Source organism: Lactuca sativa, chromosome 7 (genome assembly GCF_002870075.4).
Source record: "Lactuca sativa cultivar Salinas chromosome 7, Lsat_Salinas_v11, whole genome shotgun sequence".
In the NCBI taxonomy this organism is placed as follows: Eukaryota; Viridiplantae; Streptophyta; class Magnoliopsida; order Asterales; family Asteraceae; genus Lactuca; species Lactuca sativa.
Genome location: NC_056629.2, coordinates 28,034,449 through 28,047,689, shown reverse-complemented (window position 1 = coordinate 28,047,689; position 13,241 = coordinate 28,034,449). Strand labels below are relative to the sequence as shown.

The following is a 13,241-nucleotide window of genomic DNA, read 5'->3' as shown; positions in this document are numbered from 1 at the left end:
CAATGTGAAAATTTGTTCGAGTTTGGAGAAGTTCCTGAAACTGATGATCGAAGATGTGAGGAAAAATCAAATGAAGGGTAGTCGGATTATGAGTACACGCAACGAAAAACTGCTTTTAATCCATGGTATTGTATTCCTTCTATTCCTGATTGTCCAGAACCTATTCTCTAACCTTGACCATTTCACAGTTTAGGTCCGAATGATAAATTAATTATTAATCAAACCTATAACACCAAAAAAGAGCTAGCATTTGCTGTTAAATTCAAAGCCGTTAGAGAAAAGTTTCAGATAAAGGTTGAAAAATCTTCAAAATCTCGGTACCAGGTTGTTTGTATGCAAGAAAACTGTCATTGGCGTTTATACGCATGTGTCATTAAAGAAACATAAATGTTTGAAACTAAGACGTTTAATGACGAGCATACGTGTTCTTCATTGCTTATACACCCAAATCATAGGCAAGCAAATAGCGAAGTTGGGGGAACCATAATACATAACATTATGGGTCAAGGAAGTTTGAGAGTTTAGAAGCCTAATGATATAATTAGAGATATGAATGCTTTGCTACAAATAAATATGAGTTATTCACAAGCATGGCAAGCTAGAGAATTTGCTTTGGGATTGATGATGGGGACCCCCGAAGAAAGTTTCTCCAAACTTCCAATTTATTTTCACAGTTTGAAGAAACATAATCCTGGTACTGTGGTGTATATAAAAACTGATTCGGATGATCGTTTTGAGTATTGTTTTTTCGCTATTGGATGCGCGGTAATATATTTTTAAATATATTTGCTATTATCTTAAATGTTTATAAACAATTTATATTGTTGATATATTAATGGTTTTTATATTGTTGTTGCAGATACGTGCTTTCAGAGAGTGTTGTAGAAAAGTTATTATTATGGATGGTGCTCATTTGAAGGGAAAGTACAAAGGCACCATCTTGCATGCAGTAACCATGGATGGCAACAATCAGATCTTGCCTATTGGGTGTGGAATTTTCCCAAAAGAGACTACAGATTCTTGGACATGGTTTCTTGAAAAACTACATGAATGCATTGGTGATGTGGAAGGTCTGACAATGGTCACGGATAGAGCACCCGCAATTGATGTAAGTATTCAAAATGTTTTTCCAAATGCTCAACATGGATTGTGTGGTTTTCATCTAATAGGAAACATAGTCCACACCTTTGGAAAAAACAAAAAAAAAAACAGTAATTTTGTTTTGGAAGCTGGTAAGAGCTTACAAATACCAGCTTACAAAACCACTGAGTTTGAATTCTATTGGGGGAGACTTCGTAATATAAGAGATGATGTAGCGACACATCTCAGTCAAATTCCACATGAGAAATGGACCAGAGCGTATTGCCCTACCACGAGGTATGATTATATGACCTCAAATAGTGCGGAGTCCATGAATGTTGTATCAAATAAAGCAAGGAAGTTGCCTATATTACCACTTCTTGAGTTCTTTCGTGCACGTATGCAAAAATGGTTTTACAAATGGCGGATGGCTGCAGATATGATTATGTAACACTCTAAAAATTTCAACCAATTTAAACATTTCAAAAACAACCCAATTTCATTAAGTTATTACAAAAGGTTTTCAATACATCTATTATCAGAGTATTTCCCAGAACCACATCATAAACACATAAAACATGAGGAGCGGTACGATCACGCCTTCGCCTTGCCATGGTCTCCTGAAGTACCTGAAACATTAAACCACAACTGTAAGCCCGAAAGTTTAGTGAGATACCCCCAAAATACCAACCACATATACCATACACATAACATATAATAACATAACAGAACAGCCATGCACTTCGGGTCTACTGTGTGACTGGTCCGCCGCACCGGCCTTCAGTCCACCTGGTCCACCCTCCAAGTCTAGCCATATACATTGAGTCTGTAGTGTGGTTGGTCCGCCCGCACCGGGACTTCAACCCACCTGGTCCACTCTCCGAGTCTACAGTATGAATGGTCCGCCCGCACCGGCCCTCAATCGGCCTGGTCCACTCTCCGAGCCTCGGTATGTCTGGTCCGCCCTTGTAGGGCCTACAGCCTATCCGGACCGCTCACTGGGCCTTCGGGATAACCGGTCCGCCCTGGGTATGTTGGCCTACATCATGAAGCAGGAACCGCCTCAACCCAACCCCAGTCCAATAACCATGTGCACATAAACATATAATCATATAACAATTCACATCCAGTTAAACCGATCTTAGTAGATCACATATCATAACAACATCCTAACCAGGATACCGACCTAACTGGTCACTAACATAGCACCATCCTATATACCAGGATACCGACCTTAACCAAGTCTCTAACATACACCATCCTAAAACCAGGACACATACATAACAAGCAATAACATGTCAAACAGATACCCAAATTTCAATCCGATTGTAACGTCCCGTTCTAAAAATATATTTTATGGGTATTGGATTTTATTCGAAAAGGGTTTTCGGGTTGGGGTGTGTCGCTAGAAGCGTAGGCCTTCTCGCCACCTTTATGTGGATATAAAGTTCGTCGGGAACGGACTTAGGATGGAGGAGATGATGTAAATTGAAGATATTGGCAACAATGGTCCCTAAGGGGGGAGTTTAGGAAAGGGGTCCCATGCATGCCAAGCATGCATGCACGTTTTTGGTTGGGTACGCCCAGCGTAAGCTGGATGTACGCCCAGCATAATTGGAGGAAATGAACGCGGAGGTCTCTCGACGTACGCCCAGCGTACGTCTATCATCCTGAAACCCTAAATTTAGGGCCAACCACTATATAAGGAACATAATGGTTCTCACCCTAGCCTCCATAAACACTCTCTTATCCTCAGAAACCCTAGATAGCCGTCCCACCTCCATTGTTGGGTGTATTTGACCTTGGAAAGCTTGTTTTGGCAAAAGAGAGTCTAGAAGAAGAAATAGGAAGTTATCAAAGAAGGAGTTGAGTGGCTGGAGCTCGTAGATCTGGAAAGACATCATCTTCTGAGGCCCTTTTGAGGTAAAAAGTCTCTGGCTTGACAATCATAATGTGTAGATCTATGTGTTGTGAAGTTTGACATCATTCTTGTCCCAAAAACCTCACCTTGATGCATGATTCGAGTTGGTTGAGATTAGCTGTCCTTTTAGACCTTAGGAGAGGTCTTAATTAAGAAAAATGAGGTCCCAAGGGCTTTGGTTGTCTCATATGTGATATAGATAGGTCTTAATGGATTAAGACCTTGGATTAAGAGCTTTATGGACGTCCCAAGTAATAAAGTTTGAGACTTTATGGATCCTAGGCATATTTGGTCTATGGATCTGAAGTTTGGGCTTAAGAGCTTAAGCCATTAAGATCTTATGAGAAGTTGTAATTCAGCGGAGTTACGCCCCGCGTAAATGGGAGTACGCCCAGCGTAGCGGGTCCGTGTCCCGATTCCAATCCGCGAGCATCGTTGTACGCCCAACGTACCAAGGAGGGTACGCCCAGCGTACTCCCTCTGTTGGGTTTTCATTTTTGGCCTTAAGAGATTGGGCTGTTGTTGGGATATTAGAGCTTGGGCCGTGACTGGACATTTTGGATGGAGTATTTTGGACTCACTAATTATTATGGACCTTGGATCTAGGCCCATTTGGTGAGGTGGGCCCAATTTAGTAAATTGGGCCAATATTGGGTTTTGCTTCGGACTTTTGGTCTTTGGGCCACTAGTGGGCTTGAGAGCTTACCTAGTGTTGGGCCTTTCATATTTTGATTATGGGCCTTAGTCTTGGACCAGATTGAGTTAAGGGTAAATTGTTCAATTTACCCTTGGAAGGATATTGTGCTTGGACTAATGATTGTTTTGCTGCTTCGGATAGTTCGGGATTTTTGGTGAGGCGGTGGTTCGGGAATCTGTTTCTTCAGTTCAGAGTTTCAGCAGTTGCGAGGTGAGTTATCCTCACTATATCAACAGGGTCTAAGGCACCAAGGCCGGCCCTTTATCGGATGGAAATCCGGGTAGTTGTTGTTATGTTATTGCTTTGTTATGTTTGCATCCTGGTAGTTAGGATGGTATATGTTAGAGACCTGGTTAGGGTTGGTATCCTAGATTATAGGATGATGCTATGCTAGTGACCGGTTAGGTCGGAATCCTGGTAGGGATGTGTTTTGTATGTGATCTGCTAAAGATCGGTTTGATTAGTTGTGATTCGATATATGATTGTATGTTATGTGCACATGGTTGTTGGACTAGGGTTCGGTTGAGGTGGGTCCTGCTTTATGCTGTAGGCCAACATACCCAGGGCGGACCGGTTGTCCCGAAGTCCCAGCGAGCGGTCCGGATAGGCTGAAGGCCCCGAGAGGGCGGACCAGACATGCTGAGGCTCGGAGAGTGGACCAGGTCGACTGAAGGCTCGGTGCGGGCGGACCAGTCATACTGTAGACTCAAAGAGTGGACCAGGTGGATTGAAGGCCCGGTGCGGTCAGACCAATCACACTGTAGACTCGATGTATATGGCTAGACTCGGAGGGTGGACCAGGTGGACTGTAGGCCGGTGCGGCGGACCAGTCACACAGTAGACCCGAAGTGCATGGCTGTTCTGTTCTGTGTTATGATATGTTATGAATTGTGGTTGGTATTTTGGGGGTATCTCACTAAGCTTCGGGCTTACAGTTGTGGTTTAAATGTTTTAGGTACTTCAGGAGACCGTGGCAAGGCAAAGGCATGATCATACCGCTCCTCGTGTTTTATGTGTTTATGATGTGGTTCTGGGAAATACTTTGATAATGAATGTATTGAAAACCTTTTTGTAATAACTTTATGAAATTGGGTTGTTTTTGAAAAGTTTAAATTGGTTGGAATTTCTAGAGCGTTACACTAATAAAGGGCCGGCCTTGGTGCCTTAGACCCTGTTGATATAGTGAGGATGACTCACTTGTAACTACCGAATGAAAAGATAAGACCAAGCTGCGGCAATCCCTCTCATAATGCCTCTCTCTCCCGCACTTGCGGCATGCACCACTGGATCTACAAACTCCGGTGTGACCCTTCCCGCACTTCCCATAAGTGCGGCTGCTCTGATCTCCCAACCTAGAATCAATGGTCTTGGACCATTTCGGCGCCGGCTACGACTGCAACGGGGCCTGCCTCTGCTCTCTCAGCTGCAGCTCAAGCTCCAACTCACGCCGCCTGGCGGCCTCGTGCAACTCTAACAAGGTATCGCACCTCTGCGTAGACACAAACTGCCTGATATCCCTCTTGAGCATACTCAGATATCGGGACATCTGAGCCTGCTTCGAAGCAAACTTCGGGAAAAACATCGCCCTCTCAGTGAACATCCTGGTCATCTCCGTCACCGACTCTGAATCCTGCTTTAGCTCCAGGAACTCCTAAGACAACCTCTCTCTCTCTCTCTCTCTCTCTCTCTCTCTCAACCCGTGGAACATAGCGAGTGTTGAACATCTCCCGAAACTGGTCCCAAGAAACCACAGCCCGTTGCACATCCGAATATGATCTTGTGGTCAATCTCCACCAATCCTTCGCCCCGAGCCTCAACAGGTTCATAGCACACCTCACTCTCTGATCAGCAGGGCATGAACATGTGAAGAAACATCCATCCACATCTGAAAACCATCGCATAGCAACAATCGGATCCTGAACTCCATCAAAAGTAGGGGACTTCTGATGGGTTTTAGCCATAAGAACTTTACTATGTGCGCATGCAAAACCCTAATGCTTGGATCTAGGCTTTCTAATTAAACATGCTTTGAATCCAAGACTTCTAATGACTATTTAGGTATAAGAACAATGTTAAAACAGATCTAGAATCATACCTTTGAATCCCTTGTTTGATCTTGTTGTCTTGGAGCTTCTAGAGTCACAATTGTCACTCCTCTAATGGCTTACAAACACCAAATAGCAAGGAGGATGATTTGGGAGAGAGGAGAGGGGAGGAAATCGGCCAGGGCTTCTCTACTTTAGATGAAGTGCCGATTTCCTTATGCCATAGGGTCTATTTATACTTGTAGACTCCTTAAGGGTTACAGCTTAAACCCTAATTGGATAATCTTCTCTTAAAGCTATCCAAATCCATTCCTTAGATAACCTTGGAAGATTTGAAGCTATCCTTAGCTTCTAGAATTCGTCCCACATCTATCCAATATGGATTTATAGTCTAAAGTTTAACTATCAAACAATTGACAGTTTATACCCTCTTATTTAATTAATCTCTTTAAGTCACCAAATTAATTCCAATTAATTCTATGACTTATATTAATCAAATAACAATATTATTATTCTTTATATTATTCTCATAATATATTAATAATATTTATTCTCTCTTAATAAATCATCCTATCAAGTTGCTATGGTGAAGGCAACCCAAAAGGACCATGCACAACCGGGTCAAATACTTGCCTAATATAGTTGTAGCCTTAGACACTATTCCAATAGTCTCCCACTTGGATAAGTCTAGTAACTATATGCACAAGTACAATTCATTTTGCAATAGTAGCTCTCAAAGACCCTGTCAAACTCTGATCTAATCAATCTTGTCCTTTAGATAAGGGATCGTACAGTCCTCTGTTAGATATCATGCTGACAATCCTATGGAATGGTTAGTCAAGCATTTAGGTTTCTCGATCTCTGATTTATTTGACATAGAACTTAATCGAACACATCAATTTAGTTTTGACCAGGCCCGAAACATAAGTCAAATCAAATCATCGAGCGGCCGAGATATCGCTTTTACCTTCTTAGATAAAAGTTATAGATAAACTTCGACTTATATGCATTTACTTATTCATTAACCAACTATACACAACAATGCGTTTTATAACATCGAGTTACTGATGCGTTTTCGCATTATCAATGTACAATCATTTAACAAATAACAAACCATATATCTAGGTTTTAAGACTATATGATATTATCGTCTTGCGATCACCCTTTTATATCATATTCCATAAGGTGATTCCAGCAAGCGCGGGTTTGTTCCAATGCTCAAAACTAGTTCATAAGCACTCATGAACGTTGCAGCAACCCTTTGCTATGTCTAACACCATTTAGACAATCTACACACCAATTCATGACAATATTCATTCATATCTACTTCCAACATATGAACGATTGTGGACAATTTGAACAATTCGATTATTCCTAATAAACTTAATTATTCTGGAAGTCAAAACATGCAAAGTGAAACAATAGTTAAACAATTAACATAAGATAGTAACATTACTCATAAATAAAACTCCTTTATTTAATCATCAAATGTTAATTACATTTATCTATTACACGTTTCTAATACTATCTAATCTATGCTAATATCATCCTTTAGCCCAATACTCCTAACATGCTGCAAGTGTTTAACCCTACTCAGTCCCTTCGTAAGCGGATCTGCTGGGTTGTCTTCTGATGATATCCTCTTCACTACGAGTTGTCCTTCTTCTACACGATGTCTAATAAAGTGATATTTTCTGTCGATATGTCTAGATCTACCATGATCCCTCGGTTCCTTGGTCAAGGCAACCGCTCCTTCATTATCACAGAAAATCTCCATGGGCTCCTTTATGGCAGGTACAACTCCAAGATCACCGATGAAGTTCTTCAGCCATATTGCCTCCTTCGACGCTTCGCTCACTGCAATGTACTCTGATTCGCATGTTGAATCAGCTACGGTTTCCTGCTTGGAACTCTTCCATGTCACTGCTCCTCCATTTAGGGTAAAGACCCAGCCCAACTGCGAACGGTAGTTGTCCCTGTCGGTCTGAAAACTGGCGTCACTATACCCTCGCACCTTCAAGTCATCACTCCCTCCAAGGACTAACAACCATTCCTTCGTCCTCTGAAGGTACTTAAGGATATTCTTCACCGCAATCCAATGTGCTCTGCCAGGATTCCCTTGATATCTGCTAACCATGCTCAGAGCGAAGGCTACATCAGGGCGAGTACAAGTCATAGCGTACATGATTGAGCCAACTGCGGAAGCGTATGGTACTCGGCTCATTTCTGCTATCTCAGCTTCGGTACTCGGACTTTGAGTCTTACTCAACTTGGCATTACTTTGTATCGGTAATTCTCCCTTCTTCGAGTTTTCCATACTAAAGCGTTTTAGTACCTTCTCTAAGTAAGTGTTCTGACTAAGTCCAATTAGTCTCTTACTTCTTTCTCTTACTATCCTTATTCCCAAAATGTCAGAAGCCTCTCTGAGGTCCTTCATAGCGAAGCACTTCCCAAGCCAGGACTTAACCTCCTGCAGAGTCGGGATGTTGTTTCCTATGAGTAATATGTCATCGACATATAGAACGAGGAAGCTAACTATACTCCCACTGGCTTTGACATATACACTTGATTCATCTTCGCTTCGTACAAATCCAAACTCTTTGACTTTCTCATCAAAGCAAAGATTCCATCTGCGAGACGCTTGCTTAAGTCCATAAATGGACTTCTCAAGCTTACACACTCTATTCGGATGCTTCGGATCCACAAACCCCTATGGCTGAGCCATGTAAACATCCTCAGCCAACTTTCCGTTAAGGAAAGCGGTCTTGACATCCATTTGCCAAATCTCATAATCATGAAATGCGGCAATAGCTAGCATCACTCTAATAGATTTTATCTTCGCAACTGGTGAGAAGGTCTCTTCATAGTCAACTCCGGGAGTTTGAGTAAAGCCCTTCGCAACCAATCGCGCTTTATATGTGTGTACGTTTCCATCCACGTCGGTCTTCTTCTTGAAGATCCATTTGCACCCAACGGTCTTACGTCTGGGCACATTATCAACCAAATTCCAAACTTGGTTATCATGCATGGATTGGATCTCGCTATCCATTGCCTCTTTCCATTTCGCAGACTCCAGGCCTGCCACGGCTTCCTTATAGCTATTAGGTTCATCAAGATTTATTAGTGTACCATCACTAATATACGTGTCCCCTTCGGTAGTAATATGAAAACCATAAAACTGGGGATGAACTCTAACTCTATCGGAACGTCTAAGAGGTAAGGACTCGTCAATCGGTTCAACCGGAGTTTCCTCCTCGGGTTGAGCGCCAGCGGTAGAGGTTCCTTCATCTATCGACTCTTGAATCTCTTCAAGCTCGATTTGCCTCCCACTGTCTCCTTGGCCTATGAGTTCTCGCTCTCGGAAAACTCCTCTCCTCGCAACAAAAACAACATTGTCCTTCGGTCTGTAGAAGAGATATCCAAAGGATTTCTGCGGGTAGCCGATGAAAATACATCGCTCACTTCGAGGTTCGAGCTTGTCGTGAGTATCTCGTCTTACGAAAGCCTCGCAACCCCAAACCTTGATATGTGCCAACGAGGGAGCTTTCCCTGTCCACATCTCGTGAAGTGTTTTGGCAACCTTCTTAGTAGGGACTCGGTTAAGGATATGGGTGGCAGTCTCTAAGGCATACCCCCAAAAAGAGATAGGTAGTGAAGCACGACTCATCATAGAGCGAACCATATCCAATAGGGTTCGATTACGCCTTTCTGCCACACCATTCAACTGCGGTGTCCTAGGAGGCGTCAATTGTGAAACTATTCCACACTCCTTGAGATAATCGTGGAATTCAAGACTTAGGTACTCTCCTCCTCGATCGGATCGAAGCATCTTGATTTTCCTGCCCAATTGATTCTCCACTTCATTCTTGAACTCTTTGAACTTTTCAAAGGTTTCTGACTTTTGCTTGATTAAATAGATATACCCATATCTACTATAATCATCGGTAAAAGTCACGTAGAAGCGGTTCCCATCCTTCGTGGTTGATCTAAACGGTCCACATACATCGGTATGTATTAGGTCCAATAGACCCTCACCCCTTTCACACGTACTCGTGAAGGGTGATTTAGTCATCTTTCCAAGTAAACAAGACTCGCACGTGTCATTTTCCCTAAGGTCGAATGACTCCAACACTCCATCCATTTGGAGTTGGGCTATGCGTTTCTTGTTGACATGTCCAAGACGACAATGCCACAAGGATGCTTTATCCATACTAGTGGAAGAATCTATGTTCAAAACATCATTTCCTAAGTTATCAACAATCATAACAGTTTCATAAATTCCATTACATGGTATAGCTTTAAAGTAAAAGACACCATTTAGATAAGCCAAAATAGAACCATTCTCATTATTAAAAGAAAATCTAAAACCTTGTCTATATAAACCATGAAATGAAATGATGTTTCTAGCCATTTCTGGCGAATAGCAACAATTGTTCAAATCTAAACATAAGTTATTCCTAAGAACTAAAGAATACACTCCAATCTTGGTCACAGGCGACGATCTTCTGTTCCCCATGATTAGATTGATTCTTCCTTGCTCCACATCCCTACTTCTTCTTAGTCCCTGCACATTAGAACAAATGTGGTAACCACAACCGGTATCAAGAACCCAAGAAATTGCATGATTAGAATCGTTAGATTTAATTGTGTATATACCTGCAAAAGATGGCTTGATCTTTCCTTCCTTGATAGCTTGCAGGTACTCTGGGCAGCTTCTTTTCCAATGTCCTATCTTGTGGCAGTGGTGGCACTCTGCCTCCTTCGGGTTAGGGCAGGGCTTTGCGGGATCAACTTTGGTCCCACTAGAAGAGGCACCATCTCGGGCTTTAACCTTGCGATAGTTCTTAGACGAAGCCTTCCTCTTCTTTCCCTTTCCTTGACCAATAGCCAAGACAGGAGCAGCGGGTGGATTGGGAGTTGGTGCAACAGACTTGTCTTTGAAGTTGCTCTCAGTGACCCTCAAGAGACCTTGGAGTTTGCTTAGGGTGACATCCTCTTTGTTCATGTGGTAGGTCATCCTAAATTGATTGTACATAGGAGGCAAAGAGTGAAGCACCATGTCGATCGCCAAGTCTTCCCCAAAGTCAACATTTAACTTGCGAAGGCGGTCGACATACCTTTGCATCTTTTGCAGGTGCACGGTAAGAGATTCTCCATGACCCATCTTAGCGGAAATCATGTTAGTGAAAATCTCATAACGCTCTTGTCTCGCGTTCTAGTGGTATCTCTCCAATAAGTCTTGATGCATCTCGTACGGGTACATGTCCTCGTAGGACTTTTGGAATTCGGAGTTCATGGTGGCTATCATGATGCAATGTACCTTCGTTGCATCTCGCTCATGAGTTTCAAAAGCGGTAATTTCAGCCGGAGTAGCGATTTCAGGGTTGATTTTCTCGAGCTTCTCATCGAGGACATACTCCTTATCCTCATAGCGAGCAATGGTGTGAATGTATCTTATCCATTCGCTAAAGTTCGTTCCATCGAAGGTGACCTTTTGGCAAAGGCTCATTAACGTGAAAGAACTAGCAGCAGCGTTGTTTGTGTTCGACATCTTTAAATAGAAAGGAAAAAGATAGATTAGAATATGAATCCCTAATTATCACCCAATAAGAAAAATTAGGGCTAGGATCCAACAACAACATTTACATATTAGAAAAGGGATGTCGTAATCTAACATGCAAATAAATTGAAGGTAAGTGAATGACGATTCACTAATTCTCCACCATAAAAACTAACTATAAGTCCTAAATGTATTGAGAATTCCTAGGTTCGGATGAGATTCACTGAACCTATTCAATGGCATGTTTAAATCTCGATATGCCCCTCTTGTTTGTGACTGGGATACCGAGGATCACAAAGCGGGTGTGAATTACCATGTAAATTCACATGGTGCCTTCATTGTAACGATCACCTATTCGATGTGCCGGTAAACCACACACGCTCCATCGAACTATGATAAACAATGAATCACCCTTTGCCACCTTTGCTTAGAACCAATTAGTGTGCCGGTAAACCACACACGCTCCACTAACTTCTTAGCAAGGGTGCAAAGTGTAATTTCATGGGATTGCATCATTTCACTTTTCCTAAAGTAACTAAGATTGGGAAATTTTAAAAAATGTGTAGTTACTTTGTATTACTTATTATACTTTTAATGAGAGGATGAGGTTGCCCTATCCTACCCGTTCGGCTAACGACCCTCCACCGATCAAGCAAGCGGTGGGTGTGAGTGTACACCCATTAAGCGCCATTTTATAGGCCGCAACCTTATACCCACCTTATAGATCGGCTTCGTGAATGAGGCCTACTAACGCTAAGACTCGTATTTTAGTTATATACATATTATTCTTGTAATATTATATTAGTATAGGGTTGTATTTTAAACTTTTTAAAATATAGGGTTTTAAATTTAAATTGTCTAAATTAAAACTTTTAATCACAAAATATAAATTTCAAAACTTGAGGACAAGTTTTAACATTTAAAACATGGAGGATCAAATAACAAATAATTTCAATTAACAATTAATTTCCTAATTATCTATATTTGATTTATTCAAGATTTCTAGCAAGATAATTACCAAATTAATAAAAATAATTAATTAATTATCATATAAGGAAATTAAATATTTTATTAGTTGATAAATATCTTTAATTAGATTAATATAATAGTAATATATATCAAAAAATAGGATTAGGGTTGATCTAATATGATTAAGGTAATTTTCCATAAGATAATCATGAAGAAATCCCGAATATGGCCATTCCTGACGCTTGGACTCGCCGAGTGCACCAAGTGACTCGCCGAGTCCACTATGGAACTCGCCGAGTCCATGACTCAGAAACACAAAAATCGAATTTTGCAGTTAAATTTCATACAAATAAGCAACAATTTAATGAAAACCAAGCTAGGCTCTGATACCACTGATGAGTTTTAGCCATAAGAACTTTCCTATGTGCGCATGCAAAACCCTAATGCTTGGATCTAGGCTTTCTAATTAAACATGCTTTGAATCCAAGACTTCTAATAACTATTTAGGTATAAGAACAATGTTAAAACAGATCTAGAATCATACCTTTGAATCCCTTGTTTGATCTTGTTGTCTTGGAGCTTCTAGAGTCACAATTGTCACTCCTCTAATGGCTTACAAACACCAAATAACAAGGAGGATGATTTGGGAGAGAGGAGAAGGGAGGAAATCGTCCAGGACTTCTCTACTTTAGATGAAGTGCCGATTTCCTTATGCCATAGGGTCTATTTATACTTGTAGACTCCTTAAGGGCTACATCTTAAACCCTAATTGGATAATCTTCTCTTAAAGCTATCCAAATCCATTCCTTAGATAACCTTGGACGATTTGAAGCTATCCTTAGCTTCTAGAATTCGTCCCACATCTATCCAATATGGATTTACAGTCTAAAGTTTAACTATCAAACAATTGACAGTTTATACCCTCTTATTTAATTAATCTCTTTAAGTCACCAAATTAATTCCAATTAA

General features: G+C 41.2%; 1 protein-coding gene across 1 annotated transcript; it reads left to right on the top strand.

Annotated features, from left to right (window-relative positions):
• Nucleotides 1-573: 573 nt before the first annotated feature.
• LOC111892673 (protein FAR-RED ELONGATED HYPOCOTYL 3-like) lies at nucleotides 574-1,531 on the top strand. The gene is made up of 2 exons (XM_023888722.1): nucleotides 574-765; nucleotides 860-1,531. The coding sequence occupies exons 1-2, from the start codon at nucleotides 574-576 to the stop codon at nucleotides 1,529-1,531; spliced, it is 864 nt and encodes a 287-aa protein (XP_023744490.1).
• The last annotated feature ends 11,710 nt before the right edge of the window (nucleotides 1,532-13,241 follow it).